General features: G+C 43.3%; 1 protein-coding gene and 1 long non-coding RNA gene across 3 annotated transcripts in view; one reads left to right on the top strand and one right to left on the bottom strand.

The window, feature by feature from the left end:
- The window catches only part of LOC124046458, a 29,520-nt gene extending 14,011 nt beyond the window's left edge, over window positions 1-15,509 (top strand). Inside the window, exons 3-4 of one of the 2 annotated variants that reach the window (XR_006841017.1) lie at window positions 4,431-4,599; window positions 13,815-15,509. This is a non-coding gene — a long non-coding RNA (uncharacterized LOC124046458). Of the gene's footprint in view, window positions 1-4,430; window positions 4,600-13,355 lie in introns of both variants that reach the window. The other variant, XR_006841018.1, reaches the window with a different exon arrangement.
- On the bottom strand, window positions 6,952-21,072 carry LOC124046457 (transforming growth factor beta-3 proprotein-like). The gene is made up of 7 exons (XM_046366845.1): window positions 20,262-21,072; window positions 11,613-11,776; window positions 10,187-10,316; window positions 9,932-10,039; window positions 9,016-9,187; window positions 8,401-8,554; window positions 6,952-8,281 (listed from the first exon to the last, which is right to left on the bottom strand). Exons 1-7 carry the CDS (start codon window positions 20,605-20,607, stop codon window positions 8,123-8,125), a joined length of 1,233 nt encoding a protein of 410 aa, XP_046222801.1. The 5' UTR covers window positions 20,608-21,072; the 3' UTR covers window positions 6,952-8,122.
- Window positions 21,073-22,514: the final 1,442 nt, after the last annotated feature.

Raw genomic sequence — 22,514 nt, 5'->3', positions numbered from 1 at the left:
GAGAGTTTGCTGCACTGAAAGTAAAGGGGCTGAATAATTCAGTTTTTGATTTGTTAAAAAAGTTTGAAATATCCAATAAATGTCGTTCCACTTCATGATTGTGTCCCACTTGTTGTTGATTCTTCACAAAAAATACAGTTTTATATCTTTATGTTTGAAGCCTGAAATGTGGCAAAAGGTCGCAAAGTTCAAGGGGGCCGAATACTTTCGCAAGGCACTGTACATGAATGTATAGGTAAAGTGACTTTACATATATGATAAATAGAGAGTAGTAGCAGCAGCATAAAAGAGGTGTTGGGGGGGGGGCACACAATGCAAATAGTCCAGGTAGCCATTTGATTATCTGTTCAGGAGTCTTATGGCTTGAGGGTAAAAACTGTTGAGAAGCCTTTTGGACCTAGACTTGGCGCTCTGGTACGGCTTGCCATGCGGTAGTAAAGAGAACAGTCTATGACTGGGGTGTCTGGGGTCTTTGACAATTTTTAGGGCCTCCTTCTGACCCCGCCTGGTGTAGAGGTCCTGGATGGCAGGAAGCTTAGCCCCAGTGATGTACTGGGCCGTACGCACTTCCCTCTGTAGTGCCTTGCGGTCGGAGGCCGAGCAGTTGCCTTACCATGCAGTGATGCAACCCGTCAGGATGCTCTCAATGTTGCAGCTGTAGAAACTTTTGAGGATCTGAGGACTCATGCCAAATCATTTTAGTTTCCTGAGGGGGAATAGGCTTTGTCGTGCCCTCTTCACAACTGTCTTCGTTTTTTCACCTTTATTTAATCAGGTAAGCTAGTTGAGAACAAGTGTTGGTGATGTGGACACCAAGGAACTTGAAGCTCTCAACCTGCTCTACTCTAGCCCCGTCGATGAGAATGGGGGCGTCCTCGGTCCTCCTTTTCCTGTAGTCCACAATCATCTCCTTAGTCTTGGTTACTTTGAGAGATAGGTTGTTATTCTGGTACCACCCGGCCAGGTCTCTGACCTCCTCCCTATATGCGGTCTCATCATTGTCGGTGATCAGGCCTACCGCTGTTGTGTAGTCTGCAAACTTAATGATGGTGTTGGAGTCATGCCTGGCCAAGCAGTTGTGGGTGAGCAAGGAGTACAGGAGGGGACTGAGCATGCACCCCTGAGGGGTTCCAGTGTTGAGGATCAGCGTGGAAGATGTGTTGCTACCTACCCTCACCACCTGGGTGCGACCCGTCAGGAAGTCTAGGATCCAGTTGCAGAGGGAGGTGTTTAGTCTCAGGATCCTTAGCTTAGCGATGAGCTTTTAGGGTACTATGGTATTGCACGCTGAGCTGTAGTCAATGAATAGCATTCTCACGTAGGTGTTCCTTTTGTCCAGGTGGGAAAGGGTAGTGTGGAGTGCAATAGAGATTGCATCATCTGCCGATCTGTTTGTGTGGTATGGGTTTCTGCGATAATGGTGTTGATGTGAGCCATTACCAGCCTTTCAAAGCCCTTCATGGCTACGGACGTGAGTGCTACGGGTCTGTGGTCATTTAGGCAGGTTGCCGTAGTGTTCTTGGGTACAGGGAATATGGTGGTCTGCTTGAAACATGTTGGTATTACAGACTCAATCAGGGACATTGAAAATGTCAGTGAAGATACCTGCCATTTGATCAGCACACGTCCTGGAAATCCGTCTGGCACCGCAGTCTTGTGAATGTTGACCTGTTTAAAGGTCTTACTCACATCGGCTACGTAGAGCGTGATCACACAGTCGTCCGGAACAGCTGATGCTCTTATGCATGCCTCAGTGTTGCTTGCCTCGAAGCGAGCATAGAAGTGATTTAGCTCATCTGGTACGCTTGTGTCACTTGGATGCTCGCGGATGTGCTTCCCTTTGTAGTTTGTAATAGTTTGAAAGCCCTGTTCACATAAGACGAGCGTCGGAGCCGGTGTAGTACGATTCAATCATAGCCCTGTATTGAAGCTTTGCCTGTTTGATGGTTCGTAGGGCATAGCAGGATTTCTTATAAGCTTCCGGGTTAGAGTCCCACACCTTGAAAGCGGCAGCTCTACCCTTTATCAAATAAAATCAAATGTATTTATATAGCCCTTCGTACATCAGCTGATATCTCAAAGTGCTGTACAGAAGCCCAGCCTAAAACCCCAAACAGCAAGCAATGCAGGTGTAGAAGCACAGTGGCTAGGAAAAACTCCCTAGAAAGGCCAAAACCTAGGAAGAAACCTAGAGAGGAACCAGGCTATGTGGGGTGGCCAGTCCTCTTCTGGCTGTGCCGGGTGGAGATTATAACAGAACATGGCCAAGATGTTCAAATGTTCATAAATGACCAGCATGGTCCAATAATAATAAGGCAGAACAGTTGAAACTGGAGCAGCAGCACGGCCAGGTGGACTGGGGACAGCAAGGAGTCATCATGTCAGGTAGTCCTGAGGCATGGTCCTAGGGCTCAGGTCCTCCGAGAGAGAGAAAGAAAGAAAGAAAGAAAGAAAGAAAGAAAGAAAGAAAGAAAGAAAGAAAGAAAGAAAGAGAGAAAGAGAGAATTAGAGAGAGCACACTTAAATTCACACAGGACACCGAATAGGACAGGAGAAGTACTCCAGATATAACAAACTGATCCTAGCCCCCCGACACATAAACTACTGCAGCATAAATACTGGAGGCTGAGACAGGAGGGGTCAGGAGACACTGTGGCCCCATCCAAGGACACCCCCGTACAGGGCCAGACAGGAAGGATATAACCCCACTCACTTTGCCAAAGCACAGCCCCCACACCACTAGAGGGATATCTTCAACCACCAACTTACCATCCTGAGACAAGGCTGAGTATAGCCCACAAAGATCTCCGCCACGGCACAACCCAAGGGGGGTGGGGGGGGGGGGGGGTCACTGGTGCTTCCTGCTTTAATTTTTGCTTGTAAGCAGGAATCAGGAGGATAGAATTGTGGTCAGATTTACCAAATGGAGGGCGAGGGAGAGCTTTGTATGTGTCTCTGTGTGTGGAGTACAGGTGATCTAGATTTTTTTCCTTTGCACATTTAACATAGAAATTAGGTTGAACTGATTTAAGTTTCCCTGCATTAAAGTCTCCGGCCACTAGGAGCGCCACCTCTGGGTGAGCTGTTTCCTATTTGCTTTTATAACCTTGTCTTGACTATATTTCCTATTCATTTTGCAACTAATTTCATTAAGTGACCCCAAACTTTTGAACATTAGTGTAGTTTGAGGTACAATACCGACACAGCTACTGTAGGTCAAAGCTGCATGCTGGAAAATCTTAGTAGAGCATAGGTGGAATAGTCATCGTGATACTCATGTGAATTTTATTTCATTTTCAGTTTCAGACCAATGCCTATTCTAATTTCAAATGTTTTTTTTTGTTTGTTTTTAATATACATTCTTACTCGTCAATGAGAAAATCTACCCGCATTTGGCGTGTGGCGGTGTTAATTCCCAACCCTGCAACCAAGTAAAGACACATCACTCAAATTCTTGTTTTTCAACTAGTTTCCTCACTTGGCATATTTTTTACCCAGTTGTCATGTTCAATTCAGAAAATTATCAGGTCCTGGTTTCTCACAGTAATCTAGTATCTGTTTTGCGGCTTTGTGTTTCATTAGGTTTTGTTCTGCATTAGGCTACTATCAGGGGGAAATGGAAGGGGAATATTGGCCTTTCTCTCTTTCTTTTGCTGAGCTAGAATAAGTCACTTCCAGCGGTCATGTCATCGGATTGGAAGTTGGGGAGATGTTTTCGCTTTCCAGCTCCGTCAGGCCCCACAGTGTAAAAGAGCACCAAAATAAACAGTCTGCTGAGAGGGAATGAAAGGGAATACTGTTTGGGAGCACAAACATAGCAGCTCCAACTGTACTTGGAATTCCTTTTATACTGGATGCCTGGCTCTAGGCCAGGTGATATGCAAGAGGGCAAGGGGTGATGGGACAGCAGGACAGGGGCTGATGTTCAGTGGCTGCCTGGGCCGGTCCACTTGCGTTGGCCATGAAAAGTAACACAGCCCTACCAGGACAGTGTGCCAGCTGATTCCTCTCTCTCCATTGGTTTTGCACATTCCTTTGAAACTTTATAATGTTTAGCAAATATTTCTATATCCAATACCTCAGACTATTATATTTCTAATAGTTCTCAGACTCATTCTTCTCCCTATAACAATTTAAACATCTAGCATACTGTTGCAACCATAAAATCCCATATAGAACTTTTCAAGTTTGGCTCAACTCCTCACACTATTTGTCTTTGAAATTGGCTCCAAATGCTCCTTTTTGAAGTGTAAGATACACCAGTCATCACTATGGAGTACATTCTTCCACAGCTTTTGCCCTGACCGGCTCCCACGGTAGTATAGTTTCTAACTACTGCACAATGAAGAGCGGGCCTTTAAATGGCAACATTAGATGTTAACCCCAATGGAGTTATTGTGTTCATGTCAGTTATCTTCTTTCCTCTGCAGGTCTTTCTGTGTACAACTGTTTCAGGGCCAGAGGACCAAGCTCAGGTGACAGAGAAAGGATGGGAGTGACGCCACTCCACTTTGCCGACAGAGGTGTATCTGCATATGACCACAGGTGCATGCTGGGTAGGAAACAACAGACCGATACCACCACTGTGACAGCATGACGGTATGTCTGACATCACATCAGGGCTTGTTACTACACTATGTGAAGGAGCCGCAAACATTAAAGATAGCCTCTCCTGTCAGGAATCCCTGTCTGACGCAGGTCGGGATCCGTTGCACAGCCCAATACTTTCCAGTGCCCTTCTGTATCTCCCCACCACCCGGCCTCTACTCCATAACCCCTATCGCAGCAGTTGTCCTCCCTCATTCTTCCCTTGCTGTCAGTCTGCTGTCTGTCTGTCTTTTTGTCTATGCTATAGAAAGACAAACACACAGCAACAGCTGGTTCCCACCAGAGCCCCCATGGGCACTAATACTGGATCTCAGAGTATACTCTTTATACTTTATAGCAGTTACTGTACAGCCAAGGAGAAGTGCTCCACCACTCCCCTCAAAAACAGGTTTGCAATGTAGGCAAGTTTAGGATGGCAATAGATATCGTCTGCAATTGATCAGTATTTTAGAGATTGTCTCAATGATCTCTTGTATTATTTAGAAATGAGCAAGGAAAGGAACTCCTGTCAGGTAAGGCAGTTTTGAAGTTGTTTGGGAACCAACCACCCCCCATTCACTCATTAATTAATTTATCTGAGAGTATCACAAACAGTTTCCAATCATGTATACTGAAGGGATTCCTCTTTTCACGAAGACTTGTTACATTGGCTAGCAGGACATTTGTTTGAATGAGTTTTATTGTTGCCTTTACAGTTCTCACGTTTTCACTCCATGGTTTGTCTATACTCTACAGCATGGCTCCAACCATGTTCATTGAGAGATTCCGTCCTGGCACACCTGATTCTAATATTTAACTGGTTGAAAAGTTGTACCAGGTTAGTTCCAACTGGGGTTGGATCTAAAACCGACAGGAGGGTAGCTCTCCAGGAACAGTATATACAAGGCATTTTCCACTATGAACTGTAGTGATGTGCACCTATTTTGCCATTCTTTGTGCGATAGGGCTTACAGTAGTGATATACACTACCGTTCAAAAGTTTGGGGTCACTTAGAAATGTCCTTGTTTTTGAAAGAAAAGCACTCTTTTTGTTGTCCATTAGAATAACATCAAATTGATCAGAAATACAGTGTAGATATTGTTAATGTTGTAAATGACTATTGTAGCTGGATAGGCTGATTTGTAATGGAATATCTACATAGGTGTACAGAGGCACCTTATCAGCATCCATCACTCCTGTGTTCCAATGGCGTAAACTGGCAGCTTCATTAAATAGTACCCGCAAAACACCAGTCAAAGTCAACAATGAAGAGGTGACTCCGGGATGCTGGCTTTCTAGGCAGAGTTGCAAAGAAAAAAACATATCTCAGACTGGCCAATAAAAAAAAAAAGATTAAGATGGGCAAAAGAACACAGACACTGGACAGAGGAACTCTGCCTCGAAGACCAGCATCCCGGAGTCGCCTCGTCACTGTTGACGTTGAGACTGGTGTTTTGCAGGTACTATTTAATGAAGCTGCCAGTTGAGGACTTGTGAGGCGTCTGTTTCTGTAACTAGACACACTAATGTACTTGTCCTATTCTGGTTAGAGCCAGTTTGCACTGATCTGTGAAGGGAGTAGTACACAGCGTTGTACAAGATCTTCAGTTTCTTGTCAATTTCTCACATGGTATAGCCTTCATTTCTCAGAACAAGAATAGACTGACGAGTTTCAGAAGAAAGTTCTTTGTTTCTGGCCGTTTTGAGCCTGTAATCGAACCCATAAATGCTGATGCACCAGATATTCAACTAGTCTAAAGAAGGCCAGTTTTATTGCTTATTTAATCAGCACTACAGTTTTCAGCTGTGTTAACATAATTTATGTTATTTTAATGGACAAAAATAAGGACATTTCTAAGTGACCCCAAATTTTTGGAACGGTACTGTAGGTATAATGTTTATAATGTTAGAACTCTGCACTGTAATTGGCTTTAACTTTATAGTGTGTTGCTGTAACGCAATGACGATGTTGAACATTTAAAGTGCGTTGGCACCTTTACAACCTGAGAGGTAAAAAACTATTGAATGTCTGTCTCATGGCCCCTATGCTCAGAGCATATTTTTGTAGTGAACGTACTCAGGGTTTGATTTTTGGCAGAAGTACTGTCCATTACACAGATGGAGAATGTTCTCAATATTTAATTTATATTCAGAAATGTGATTGGTGTTGATTGACAAGTACGAAACCTATGACAGCATGCTCTTATCTAGAGTAGAAACGGTGGGTTGTGCATGTATTGCAAGGTAATACTTATTAATAGCCTTTTGCCTGTGTCTCTCCAACTGTTGTACTGTAAGGACCAAACATTGTGGTGACCAATAGTGACCATTTCAAAGCAGGTTCATTAATATGGGTAGCAATGTGTTGTTCATGCCAGTGTCTATTTGTACTCTAAATGGTTGCAGTGTATCTTTAAAAATAAAAAAATAAAAAGTACAAAAGTTTCTAGCACCTATGAAAGTGAACACTTTTTATCAATACGCTTCAGGACTAGGACCTCAATATGAATATCTGTATTGTTGAGCTGTGCCTAAATGCTGAATATACACTGATATCCACAAATTATGATTACTTTCAGATACAAACATTTAATAACATCTGTTCTTCCAAGACTATTTTTTTATTTTAAAAAAGTGTTTAAGAGTAATAGCAATAAAAACATTTACACGTTCACTTAGTGACATTTATCGTCTTGTACAACAGAAAAGTCTGCTCCATTTGCGGGAAAGAAATCCCTAAAAACATGATTCTGTTGCATATTAGAGGTAAACATAACCGTGAAGATACGTCGTTGAATAAAAGTTGTTTTCCAGCATGTTGTATTTCTCCTAAGATACCGGTAACTTGAGTCCATCAGCATCTGTCCTAGAAGAACAATGTAAGGGAGCTGTGGTGCGCACCACGCTAGTTTCCAGCATAGACAGTCTGTTCTGTGCGTCAAGGCCATGTGTTATGTCTCCAATCAAAAGGATGCTTCAAAAGCCTGACAGAGCTTTTGCTTTAGCCCCTTTGATGTAGTCATTTGCACTGTAAATCCAGGTTCTCAGTGGGTCTCTCTTTTTGACTGCAACTACGGTGTGTCCTTGAGTAGGCAGTGGTCAAGGCTCGAACAGCTTTCGTCTGTTCTTTTCCACTGTTCAGAGGTTGGCTTTGAATGCCCGTGGTCATATGGCACAAAGGTACGGGCAGTTCAGAAGGCTGAAATATTGACAAAAGAATGAGGAATACACTTGACGTTGAAAAGAAAAATGCCATTGTAAAAGGCCAATAAAAAGTTATGTTGACGTTGAGATTGCTGGGTCTGGAGTGGTATTTGAAAGTCATTTGGACACACAGCCTGGGGATTGTGGGTAGAGTGGTGGACTGCGTCTCTCTGCAGGCCCTCTGCGTGTGCTCGGCTGAGGAATGAGGAGGGTGGAGAGTGTTGAGGGTGGACAGAGGTACTCTTGGTGGTGGGACAGACGGCACGCCACCCTCCACTCCCTCAGTGCCGTGCAGGCCCTGTCAGATCCCAGTGTGCTGGGCTGGGGCCCTTAGCTGCACTTGCAGGACTTGACGATCATGTTGGAGAGCTGCTCCACCTTGGGGGTGCGGCCCACGTAGTAGAGGATGGTGAGGGGCTCCAGGTCCTGAGGCACACAGCAGGGAGAGGCAGACGCCTCAGGGTTCAGGGTGTTGTACAGACTCAGCATCTAAAGGGGAATAGAGGTGTTTGTGTGATTAATAATATTTGTAACACAGGGTAATGAGTCATTAGTGGTGTACAAGTCGTGTCTCATTAGTGGTGTACATTAGTGGTGTCGTGTCTCACCGAGCTGTGTGTGGTGTCTGCGCTCCGTAGGTAAGGGCAGGGCCCGGAGCAGAAGTTGGCATAGTATCCCTTCGGCTCGTGGATCCACCTCCAGCCCAGATGCTGGCGGAAGTCAATGTAGAGGGGTCGCACACAGCAGTTCTCTTCATAGTTACTGCAGCAGGCAGGGGAGAGAGAGTGATAATTATGAAGAAATTATACACATTGCCTGAAGGAGAAACACTCTATTTCCAAGTTGGGTATATTTCACTACATGCATGCAGTCTGAGAAGCCCAGAAATACCACTGGAAGGTGTGTCCTTATTTCACTGTCGTACACTTTAACACAGGGACAGATCTCAACTTGTAATGCCTCTGCCTTTCCAGAGACTGACAGCAAATTAACCAGCTTATTCATATGCGTAATGCTCCTCTGCCAAGTAAATTAGAAATGAGAGAAGACACATTGCCATTTGAGATCCACCTTGACCTACTATATTGCTTACAGGAGTAATTAGGGTCTATTTATCTTTTGGACACAAATGTGTCTACTCATCCTGCAGCAAGTTTTCATCTAAATATATGACATGCACTCTAAAATCGTGATTGAATTACTAGAGTGAGGTGGTTACTTACGAGAAGCAGTAGTTGGTGTCCAGGGCTCTCTTGCGTCTGCGGGATGAGGACTGGGCGTCTAGCCTGTGAGGGGGCAGCATCATGAGGATGAGGTGAGGGAAGAGCTGCTCCTTCTGCTTCTTCAGTCTGCTACTCAGGTCCCAGCGACTCTCATCGTAGTCACCCTCCACACCTACAGGAGGATGATCCAGGGATGTCAGATGTCTCAGTGGGAAATGTCATCAGTGGATGAAATGGTACATAGACCAAGACCATTCCATATTAAAATTGGACAATTTGGTTAATTCAAGCTGAAGTGCAGTCCTAGTCCATTAGAAAATTGTGCATAAGTGTGTCTGAGTAAGTTATACCAAATTTAAATTCATCACTGCTGTTTTAGTCGTAGTACTTTCTGTAAAGTTTTAAAAGCATTGTCTTCACTGGTGAGAGGCTGGACTTGAGACATCCCCCACTCCTCCTCCTCCTCCACCAGTCAGAGCTGGTCCCTCTGTCCTCCCCCTGGGTTAGTGTCTGCTCATCCAATCTTCCCCTGATAGCAAAAGCAGTAGAGAACTCAGGAGAGACGCTGCCGGTGGATACGGACGCCCTTCTTAATTCGGGGCCAAGCATCTGAGCGCCGTGGAAGCACATTCCTTGTGGCCTAGCCAGTCAGGGCAGTGTTCCCAGGACCAGGGGCCCCCAATTCTAAGTGAGATACCAGACCAATTGTATTCCCATGATATTTTCTCTCTCTCTCTTTCTCTCATAAAAAAATGCCAAATAACTATCAACCGTTGAGGCCCATGTTCACTGGATAAGACTTCAGAGGGTCTTTTTCTTAATCAGAGCTCGCACGGAAAGAAAGAGGGGCTGTGAAGAGCAGTGGAAAAGCCAAAAACGATTGTCATACAAAATGAGGCACCTCGTGTCATCTGACCTTTGAACTTCACATCTAGCACCTCGTTGACATTTTCGATGATGTCACCATTGGGGTTGAAGGTGTGGCAGGGGCAGTGCACACTGATCTCCAAGCCCAGGTTGGTCTCTGAGGGGAAGAAGAGGAAGTGGTATTTAACTTTGAGGCCATTTTTCTTTGTCCAAATGAACTTGAGTTTCCAAATACCCTTTGGTCATGATTTGATATGCAACATACGGTATGAGACAGGGAACATTGGGGCTTTAGTCCACTCACCTCGGTACATAAGCCATTCCCTGACTGTGTCTGTGACATCGAAGGAGACCCACTCTGGCATTCCTTTGGTCAGGGCGTTCTTGCCCCCGATGTAGCGCTGCTTGGCTATGTGGTCGTCTGGCCGCAGGATCTGCCAGCCAGAGGTAAGAGAGTGACCCAGCTGCATATGCTCACTCTCTCTCTCTCCCACACACATACACACACCAGACTGCAACCCAGCCAGCTCTGCCTGAGCCAGACGCTCCAGGATGCCCTGGGCCAAACGTCTTCTCCTCATGGAAAAAGTGACTCCCTGTGTTGATATCCCCATTTTGCAAGTTAATGCATGTGTGTAGCCCTACTGCCAATGAGAACCTGGCTGTCCCTCCCATCTGTACTTCAAACAATTGGGCTCTCAACATTCTGGGTTTCCTTACACTGGTCTAGTCAGGATGAGGCACTGCATATGGTGCTAGAGTCGCCATTGATTCAGATCTGAGCGTCTCTGAGTATGTGCTGTATACCAGCATGAAAGTGTACTTTACTCTACGTCTCAAATTGCGGGACTGAGGCATAGGATGTAGAGAGCCACACTTTAAACAGCATCTAAGGTTTCTGTGAACAGGGAGAGGCCAGTGAAGTTGGGGGCTCAGCGCCTAGTCCCACAGCAGGCTGGATAACCAGGTTCCTGAACATTGTCAGCATCTAATCTGGCTTCCTGTGGGAACAGGAGACCCAGCGAGAGAGTGCGGCCAGTGCCAGCCTCTGCCAATCAGCTCCCAGCTATGTGTGGGGGCGCCGCTCCGTTTACTCCCCCAGTCAATCTGAGCTGAGCTCGACCCTGGCTAGAGCAGAGCTCGCCTCAGGCAGTATGCGGGCCGGAGACGCTTGTCTCCCTGGCAGGAAATGTTGGCAGCTGATCATGGCTCCAAGTCTCTCACTGGAGATTAATGAGAGAACTGAGCGAAGACCCATCCCTGCCACCCCACATACACCCCACAATCCCTGGACAAACACACATCATTTAAACACACAAATCCAGGTGCAGATCCCTGCTGATCCCAGAATCCCCTGTTGAAAACATCGAACGGAACTCGAAGAAAGGGTGGCTGGCAAAAGCTTGGAGATTGACAGCTGTGAAAGGAGCGCTATCAAAACGGTAATCTTGAGATTCTCTGAGTCTGCTGTAGCACACTCTTAAAGTTTTACAAATGGACTTATGTAGAATCCATTTGACTTGAGGCACATGGAATAATGATCATCACTTAAAAAGAGGAGAGGGGAATTAGGGGACCTGTATAAATAGGTGTAGACCAACACTACATGTAGACCAACACTACATGTAGACCAACACTGTCCCATGTGCATTGAGCCATATGGGAGAATTGGATCACGACCCCCCTTGCATGCTTGAGCACAGTGGGAATGAAATAGTACATTCACACACCTGGTAGAGCTCAATCCTCTGCTCGTTCCTCTTGGCGCTAGAGTTGGGGACACGAAGGGCTCGGAACTCGGCTCTGAAGAGGTTGGTGGAGTTCTTCTCCATGGCCGAGACATTGAAGCGGAACACCTTGGAGGTGATGCCCTTGGGGCAGTAGGGAAGGTCATCTGCAGAGCATAACACACTTTAGTCACAGACAAGGTGAGCCACCTTAAAACACTATAATTATGCAATCCTCCCTGCTTACACACAGCAGGACTGTGACTAAAGTCGTCACTCTGTACACAGCCTAAAATCTGTTTTGAAATAAAATGATTTGTCAATTTTTTATCTATCGTCTGAATTTTGTAGTGTTTGATACTATAAACAAATGTTGTTCACAACAGAAAAAATACAGTTAACCATTCTTTAACTATTGCCAGTGAATAAAACTAAGCCTTGGGCCATCTGGTTACACTTCATGCAGTGCGAGTTAGCAACAAGTTGAAGTCATGAAATGAAAACCAAATGTCCCATGTGTTGGTGGAACTGAATAGGCTGGTCTAGGATGGCAGGGTGCTCCTCCCCCCTCCCGATCCAGAGCTCAACAGGTGCTCAGAAAGCTAGGACAGAAGCCAAGCATTCCCTGGAACAACCAACCAGCTCAGCGCACATGTGCAATCACATGCATGTAGATACAGAACGCGAGTTCAATCAATGTGTTGTTTGTAAGGGGTAAAGACAGTCCTTCGGTGACTGTTTGTCAGGGGGGCTGAGTGTATAACAGAGTAGCGCCTTAAGGTTTTCTTAGCCATCAATTGAGTAATGAATTGGAAGGGGAACAAGTCCTGTCAACCTGTGGTGTGGTTGTGTAAGGCAGACAGTGAACTCCGCTTCAGTAGTACAGTACAGTAGTTACAGTAACAGCCACAGAACACTTCTCGATGGCCCTCTTCTGAAATACTTCCTGTTGCACTGCCAGTCAAGGAAGCGTTTCTTTTTTTTCCAACCCTAAGACCATTGAATTGTTTATTATTTTAACAGGCCGAGCGCATGCAGTGTTGGGCAAAACAAGAACACGGCAAGCGTTTTACGAGCTAAGTGGAAACACTAATTTACAGCCAAGCCATCGCTAATTTATTACCCCAAGACTGAGCTTTAATAGAGACCCTGTGATTCGCTGTGGTGGTTAACAAGGACACTGCACCTTTGGTTGACATCTAGATCTGTTTATAACAATGGAGAAGGATGTTTGTGTATAATGGATTGTGAGCTTACACGTCTACCTAAACTTTCTATGACCCGTAATCCTATTTCACTGCGGCTTTGCCATTATCCGATATTTCCATTGACTGCCCCCCCCCCACACACACACTTTTTTCAAGTGACCTTTTCAGTCTTGACTCTTCACCCCTAGCCAAATATCTGTCCTGTGCTTCCTCACAATCTATAAGGGCTCCGTACTCCCTTGGCCTGTCCCACACACCCTTTCTCTCTCGTCTCCTGTGTCCCTCTGCCTCCCCCACAGAAGATGGAAAGCCCCACTTTGAGAGGAGATTTGAAATTCTAATCAAGTCTTTAGTTTCCTTTTGGATGACCTCATTTTTCCCATTGCAATGGTTTTAGGTGGATTTCGCATTAAGGCTTATTTTTGCCAAGGGTCTGAAGGTAATTTGTTCCATGGCTGTGAGTGCAGGGGATAGCTAGTATAATTAGAGTGAAATACACAGCAGGATCATTGACAGTCTCTCTCCTCTCTATTATCAGATCTGGTTCTAAGGCCAGCAGCGTGAGGATGCTGATATCAGCGGAATCTGGACCTGAACCTTATCTGGAATAACCAAAACATGTCCCAAAGAGCTTCTCTGGGCCCTCAAAATAGATTATTCGTCAATGCGACAAACTTTTATTACATTGTAGCCCTCCCCATTTCTCAAGGTGGTTCACTGTTCTTTTGAGATTCATTGTGAAAATAGTAACTTTTTTGTTGTTGTTGTGTAATGACAAACCACAAACAGGTATCACAGTTACATACTACACACAAAGTACTACTTAGAATTGTACATCTACACTGTAATTACACTAACCACCTGCTTATGTAACTACTATGTAAATACATGGTTTTCATGGCACTTAACATGAAGTGGTACAAACACCTCTCCCACTTTTCCCAGGGGACTGAAACTGAGGTCCTGCTTTTTGTAACCTCTCTCTTTTCTTTGGCAGTATGTCGTCAATGACTTTCATAGAGTCTGGACTGTGGAGCTGAGAAAGCTGACTTTTGAGGACCAGTTGGAAACCATCCACGAACACTTTGACAGAAGTGTGATGTAGTCAAAATGTTCAGCAGTTGACCAGATATATTTATGTTCTTGGTCAGGGGTACTCAACTCTTACCCTACAAAGTCCGGAGCCTGCTGGTTTTCTGTTCTACCTGATAATGAATTGCACACACCTGGTGTCCCAGGTTTAAATCAGTCCCTGATTGGGGGGAACAATGAAGAAATGCAGTGGAACTGGCTTAGAGGTCCAGAGTTGAGTTTGAGGGTTCTAGGTCAATAACATGGTCAATAGAAGAGTATTAGGTAAGGGTTGCAACAGTAGTGAAACCCTCCACATAGGAAGGCCTAGGGACAGACTTCAAATATCTCTGCTCTAAAGCTTCTCATAAAGCTTCCACCCCAGACAGACACTCCTCCCCCTGCGCCCTCCTCCATCCTCCACCCTCAAACCCTCTGCTTCCTGTGTCTGGGATGCCCCACCACACTAGCTCCTCCCTACCCTGGCAGGTGACATAGAAGCTCCCAGCAATCAGCCTATTCCCAGTGCCATGATGTCAGTCTCTCCAAAGCTATGTGAAGGTAAACAAAGGAAATGGGAAGCATAGAAAGCAGGTGCTGGTCAGCTGCTGAGGAGTCTGGACCTTGTTTACCAGTGAAAAATGGCAATGGCGCTGCAAAAACGGGTATTATAATGTATTTAAATGACCTATCAAACTAATCTTAAGGCTTATCCAGAAGGCCATTAATATTAATGTTTTTCAACTAACGTTTCCATCTTAAAATAATCAGTAACCAATCATGCTTTCTAATCTGTCAATAAAAGAATATAGCTAACTCCAGATGACTAAATGTAATAACTTGAGCAGTAAATTCTAAATTCTTGCAACTGAAGTACTGATCATGCTCATAGAAACATACTGTTATGTCAAAGATTTGATGTGACCCCAACATTTGAAAAAGTGAAACATGGCCTTTGTTCATATTTCCTTGAAAGCTGTACACCACCAGGGTACAAAGATTTTCTTAGGGTCATTTGTGACCCGGCAGTTAAAATCATTTACACAACACACACACAATATGAGTAATTGAGATTGTGTGCTACTGATTGAACTTAGCCAGCAGCTCCTGAAGAGGAAGATCACCATGGTTGGCATAGTTAGAAAGAACAAGCATGAGCTCCCTCCTGCACTCCTCGCAACAAGGGGGAGTGAGGCCTTCTCATCAAACGTTTGCCTTCACCCCACTACCACTCTAGTTTCTTACCTCCCAAAGAGGAACAAGAATGTGGTCCTCCTGAGCACACTGCACAAAACGGCTGAGATCAGCGATCGTGAGGACAGGAAGCCAGCCATCATCCTGGACTACAACCACAAAAAAGGAGACGTGGACAACCTGGATAAGGTGATTGGGACTTACAGCTGCAGGAGGATGACTGCCCACTGGTCCCTGGTCATGTTCCATAACATCATTGATGTGTCCTTATACAATGCCTTCGTGATATGGAACAGGATCGACCCTACCTGGATGCCTGATAAGCGGAACAAGAGGGTGTTTTTCCTGGAACAGCTGGGAAAGGCACTTGTAACCCCACACATTCAAAGGGAGCCTCTGCAGCGCTTGTGAAAACTGTTCAGGGGGCTGAATCTTGTCCTGATCCACCTGAGGCTGCAGCTGGGGCAGGCAAGAGGAGGAGATGCCAATTCTTCCCCCCAAAGAAGGACTGTAAAACAAATACTTTGTGCTGCACATGTGAGAAATAAATCTGCAAAATCCATGCACACACACTTGCATTACTGTCCTACATGTGCTTAATTAGAGTTGACTGATTTAAGTTCTTCACGTTTTTGTATCTATTATTTTATTCTTATTGTTGTCGCTTATACACCTTGTGGGTGGGGCAATGGTTTAAAAAGAATGGGAGAAGACTAGTATGTTGTAGTTGAATTCCTCATTGTACAGTATATAATAATATCACTATGTTGCCAGAAAAGTTCAAGATTGTTTCCCTTCAATAAAATGCATTCAAAACTACTTTATGCACATTTCTGCTACTTTCGTAGGCTATACAGGTGCTGTCTCTTGCTAATTATTTTTTTTACACCATTGCAGTACCTTTAGCAATAATAATAAACCTCTAGTAAAGAAAACAATTATGACAGGTGTGATGTAATAAAAATGAGTGTTGTCCACTGATTAAATGAAGTTTTTTTAACCTTTATTTAACTAGGCAAGTCAGTTAAGAACAAATTCTTATTTTCAATGACGGGTTAAGTGCCTTGTTCAGGGGCAGAAAGACAGATTTTCACCTTGTCAGCTCAGAGATTTGATCTTGCAACCTTTCGGTTACTAGTCCAATGCTCTAACCACTAGGCTACCTGCCGCCCCATCTTTCTGTGTTGTGAAGAGGGAAAACAAATTTTGATGTGTGTGGTTGTTTCTTCATGAAAAAATAGATTTGGTGTTTAAAATTCAATTAAGCTGCTTTATTTTAGGGTTTAGTGAAGGTGAGTCATTTTTACCCTCAGTACAAGGGGAGTATACAGAATGTTAAGACTACACAAGGGTTCAACACAATGCTTTAGTGTGGACCAGGCCCTCCTGAGTAAGTCACTACACATGGAGCCTGTGGCTGACTGCGTTAGATGAGATAATGTGATGGAGTTCTCTGCTGAAGTAAGACAGCTTTTTTCCACTTGATCAAGGGTGAAGAGGGAAAAATGGCTGGGGGGGGGGGCGTCTTTCGGAATGGACCAGGGAACTCTGTCTGTTTGCCTGGGATGACATCACTTTTCTACTATTCCATATATCAGAAGCACTGCTGTCCTCAGCTCCGGTCCACATCATTCTATCCTCCCGATGATGAATCAATGATTGCCATATGCCAGACTGACCACTCACTACAAGCTTTTCTTTTAAAGAAACCTGTCTCTGCCTAATTTTCAGCTATGAGAGCCAACAGGTGGTTTTCTTAGATGGTTCAATGGTTGCCTTTGGACAGTCTTACTATGTTACAGCAAACATAAAGACAGTGAATGAGTACTAATATATGTGGAGGAGTGAGTACAACTGGAATTCAATCCCTAAACCAAACCTGTTGTGGGTTATGGAGATGCTTGGCCCTTGTGTCATTAGTTTGGCTCCTCTACCAGTGTTTGCCAAATGGCTCCCATCTGCACTTGTCATATCCACAGCTTTACTGTTTATAAACACTGTTTATATTCAGAGATACCTAACTAGTGGTACAATGAGTATTTTGGCAAATTATTCTAGCTATTAAAGCATATGAGTCTGGGAGGAAAAGTCTCTGCTTCATCTTACACAGCCCTGTAACTGAATAATAAAAAGAGTGAAAAAGCACCACTGACAATAATCCAAGACATTCCCACTTTCCAAAGAGAGTGTATGTATAACCCATTAGATTATGGAAATGGATCTAAAATATGCCTTACTGTATTACCGTGGTTGCGCGTTCTAATATTTCTTAAATCCTTTTTATTTGGGGGATTTCAAATCAAATCAAACTTTTTGTCACATGCGCCGAATACAACAAGTGTAGACTTTACCATGAAATGCTTACTTACAAGCCCTTAACCAACTTTGCAGTTCAAGAAGGAGTTAAGAAAACATTTACCAAGACCAAAACAAAAAGTAATAATAAAAAGTAACACAATAACGAGGCTATATACAGGGGGTACTGGTACAGAGTCTGTGTGCGGGGGTACAGGTTAGTTGAGGTCATTTGTACATGTGGGTGGGGGTGAAGTGACTTTGCATATATTTGTGTATTGTTTTGTTAGGCTTAACTGCACTGCTGGAGCTAGGAACATAAGCATTTCGCTACACCCCACGATAGCGTCTGAAAAATATGTGTACGAGACCAATAACATTAGATTTTTGGTGACAGACATTACACTCACTGATACTTCTTATGAAAATGACATAATGGAAAGTGGAGGGAAGAGAAAAGTGGTTATTTGTCCAAACTGCAGGCCTTGTTAATGAGAGGATAAACACTCTCCCTCCCTTACAGTCTACTCTGGAGGGTGTATCTGGACATTAACAAGTAAAACAATTAAACAAACAAAAAACAGGGACAAAGAAAGTGCATTGTACTTTTACGTAAGTGTATGACAAAGAATTAGTCTAGTCCCATAGACAATGAGTGACAACTGTAGCCTATAGGCCCTGTTTATTTACTTTGATCGTGACTGACAGGGTGATGTGACCAGGGCTCCTGACCATGACTGGTGCAGCCCATAGCTCACACATCAGACCTCTGTTTGTTTTGCGGACTCGGACTAAGGCAGTGGCATAGCCATAAATTAGTTGGTGGGTGGGACTGCAGAAATTTGGGTGGGCACCAAAAAGCAGCCAACTTTGTACACATTTTGCCATGGGGCACAGAGAAAAATGTGCAGCTTTATAGCTAATCTCATGCTATTCTCTACACATTTTGTAATGAGGCCGAGAGAAAATGTTGCTTTTAAAAATAAAATTTCCTACAATTATACACATTTTGCTATGGGGCAGAGAGGACAATGTGCCATTGTATAGCTCATTCCATGCTATTCTACACATTTTGCCCTGAGGCTTAGAAAAAATGTTGCCTTTTTAAAGCTAATTAAAGACTAAATAAAAGTGTGTTGACTGTGATAAAGTCACGGGATTATGAGCTGTCTTGCTTGCTAAATGAACAAATGAAATAGGCAGTGGTATGGTGTATATAGACATAGAAACACATAGAAACACTGTGACATACGCCAGTCATATTCATGGCTGATTGGAGGTGTGGCTTGCAGTCCGTTTTTTTTTTTACAACCCATCCCGTGAGAGTGGATGTCATTCCAGGTCATCCATTCTGTTATATTTAATCAAATCTGACTAACACAGTGAATTGCTTGCTATGAATTTGATCTGATGGTGTTTGCTTGTTTAGATAAAAAAAAATGTCTTGTTTGGAACACTGACAAGAGCGCCTGTCCCTACACCGCTAAATCAATGTGGTTGTAGTAGTTATTATTTTGAGAGTCAGATGCACAAATGGGACCCAGGAAACAGATTTGACACGGGGCCTGAGCTGTTGCCAGAGGAAGCACAGCTCGGTCTTTGAATAGCATGAAACACCTGCCATGTTGATCTTAAAGTAGTAACATGATGCAATGATTCAGCCCCTGAACAGTGAATAGGCCTGCTTCCAAGTCTTCCACTTAGTAAACAATTCCCTCCCTGAGAAAACTCACTGCAATAGAGAGGCAAGCTTCCAATAAACGTCTCACTCTGATTAGACTGGAAAAATCAGTTGTGGGTGGTTTATACAGGTAATGCCAACTAGGATTAGCAATTATGCTCTAGTGCACAAGCCAATTTGCAGCTGAATTAGCTGTGTTTTAACTTTTCAATAGAACCAATATCTTATTTTTGCTGTAGTGTACACAATACATAATCAAACAATTGATAAAAAAGGTTTTGGATAAATGCATATTTGGACTTGGGAAAGAAAGGGTAATTGGAACAGCGGTTGGAGGGATGCTCAAATCGATGGAGTCCTAGAAAAAAAATGGTTCCAATGGCATCTCAGACGGTCGTGTGCGCTATTGGGAGTTCCCATGGCTTTTGAGTGAGGTATGAGGGAGGAATGGCGCTTACGCCAATTAGACTGTTTGCTTTGCCCTCTCCAATGCCCGCGGTCTTTCCACTGCTCAGAGACGCGAGTGTGCATTTAAATTGTGTTCGCCAATTCATTTCAGGCGGATGGAACGCACGCCAAGCGAAGGTGTTCTTGCGTTCTTTAGTAGAATTTGTTAACATTTCCACTACGTGTTTGCAGTATTTCGCATATGCTGGAGGTCTACGGATGCTTTTATAATTTAATTCCGCTGGAATTAACATATGGCCAGTTGAAGGGAGACAATGACAAGTTATATAAATAAAACACAGATAAATTGCATTACACACAGCACAGACATCTCTGTACTCTGGAGGGGCGTCAGAAGAATTATATTTTAAAGCGGAGTAAAAAAAAAATGGCCTAAATTGGCTTCTTCGGGAAATCATAAAGTTGTTGTCTTGTGTCTTTATTGGAGAGGTATGCTCCTCGATTATTTTTACTCATTTTCATGGCAAACCACTATCAATTGATATTTACATGCATGCGCTGCTCACCAGTTGTGGCATTCAGGTTTAAGAAATGACGCATCTTCAGACCTGGACTGCTTAGCCTTTCACCATGGAGCAATGGACTATTTACATTTAATAATCAGGCTTTTGATCAGTAGGATACCTAACATAATAGAAGCCACGGTGGCAACACGATCAGCTGTTTGGTATGATCATGATAGAAAAACGGCCTTCATGAGTAAAACGCGTAAATAGATACATGAACATTACTTACTGTTTTCTGGTGGTCCATTAATCATATTGAACTTGTAAATCTCTTTGGCGTAATATTCAGTCTCCGTGTTATCCTGTCCACAACTTTGCTGTCTGTCTCTCCCCAACTCCTCGATCAGCTCCTTCGTACTGTTATAGAGCGCCAGCACCTGAAACGGTACCTGATTCGGACCCACTGTTTGCGGCGGGCTGGTCATTCGAAGTTTACTAAGAATCTGTCCTCGGATTGCCTCTACTCTCTTTTTCTTTATGTGGTCTATGTCCACAGTGGTGCAAGTGGATAGTGACAAAGTCATTGTCACACAGTTCAACAGGAGGAAAAACAGAAGTGCTTTGCCCAAATGCATATTTCTATCTGCCCTTGCTTAGCTAATAATATGATGAAATATGTTTTTAAACGTATGGTAAAGTGGAAACAGAAAAATACACCAAATAATTTGGACTAGATTCCAGGAGAAATGTTTCCCTCTATCTCTTTGCATTCAAGTGGTCAACGAGTTCTTTCCCCCGAGGAATCCCATCTTGTCAAGATAGGGCTAGTGTCATCTGGGTGCTAACCGGCTGTGCATTCCAAGAATAGTCCAGATCATTCTTGAAATTGTATCTTATCTGAGACCCCTTTTCAATCAACCTGTTGTCTTTCTGTTCTTCATATGTTCTGTCACAACCTTGACGTCTTCCGTTTTCTCTCTTCATTAGTTCATCATGACAAAATTCACTTTCCCCATTGCTTTTTATTTTTCATCAACTGTTGCTGGTGTTAAGTCAATACCGGTCTCCCTCGCGCTCCTGCCCGTTTTGCACAACCAGAGTCTCGCACTCAATGTGCGCGCAGTCCCTTCACTGATACTTTATAGTAAACCGTAGTTGTGACGTTTGTGAAGGAGGGACTGCAGATCATCATTGCAGAAGTACGCATTTCACACTATGATTATATCTGTCTATCTGGAGGCCTTGTGCCACGTTTTACAGATAAATACACAACTTGTTTTGTTTGCGATTGAACTTTGTAGTATTTATCCAATTTATACAAATAATAGCCTACGCTGACACGTCAGGTCACAAAATAGTTTGGGTTCACACAAGAGCAGTGTACATTTTCAAGAAGTGAGAGTATGCCCCCTAGTGGATATGTGAAGCTAATGTGGAAAACATTAGGGGAAAACCAAACCACTGCATATTACTTGATTTTCAGATAATTTAGTGATATCATGGGCGTACTTCTGTCATAACTTTATAATAAACCTGTATTAGTCTGTATGCTGACAGTATTTGTTTGTGATTGAAAATCGAATCATGTTTCTCTGTTGGCCTATATAATTTAAACGTTTTGTTATTTTTATGTAATATCTGTTTGCTGTTTGGATTGTTGTTTGTTATAACACAGAGCACGATTGAAAAAGAGATCCTGGTCTCAAATGGGATTCTCTGTATAAATAAAGGGTCAATAAAAGTTTGAGTTATTGGTTCTGATACATAATATCCAACAAGTGCCTATGTCCTTCAACTTTGCTAAAGTTTTTTGTCGAATTATTAATACAATCCAATGTCAGCAATGTCGCTTTTGGTGTAAAACTATACCCAGCATGCTTCCCTTGGGACTGCATGATAGGATATTTTACATTGCAGAAATCTCTACCACTAAAATGTATTGAGACGTAACATTATTTTTTTTAGGTCATGAATGACATGAACATATATAGTGGTATGAAGTCACTGGTGTGGTGGCAGGGAGAGATTCCATATCAGTATCTCTATATATGGAACTCCAAGGGGCTTAAATCAACATTCACTGGAAATAATCTAGTAAACAATACTGAACCTCCAATTGCTGGCATACACCCAACTATCCATTGAATAACAAAAATAAACTGCGGTTCAGATGCCATAAACTCATATGAGCTATACCAAAAATTTTAAAGCGATGCCAGGCTACAGGGCATATAAGGCTAAGAATAACAAAGTTAATACGGGCTCCTTTCCTGACTGATAATTGGCTCAAATTATGACGATAAAAAAGACAACGTAAGCCTCCATATTGTTTCTGGGCTAATTGGCTGACTATCTACATTACGTTACATTTCATTTTGGCGCTAGCTAGCTACATATCGTTCATCGCACCATTTTATTGTTGCTAGGTAACCTTAGCTGGTGTTTATAAACCTGTTCAACTGTTAAAGCAATAACACGTTCTATAGGCACACACAACCAGGTTCAAAATAATACACACACATTAACTTGTTGCTACCAGATC

This window comes from Oncorhynchus gorbuscha, linkage group LG10 (assembly GCF_021184085.1).
Source record: "Oncorhynchus gorbuscha isolate QuinsamMale2020 ecotype Even-year linkage group LG10, OgorEven_v1.0, whole genome shotgun sequence".
NCBI classification, from domain to species: domain Eukaryota; kingdom Metazoa; phylum Chordata; class Actinopteri; order Salmoniformes; family Salmonidae; genus Oncorhynchus; species Oncorhynchus gorbuscha.
Note: the sequence above shows the minus strand (reverse complement) of the source record. Positions and strands in the feature narration are given on the sequence as shown.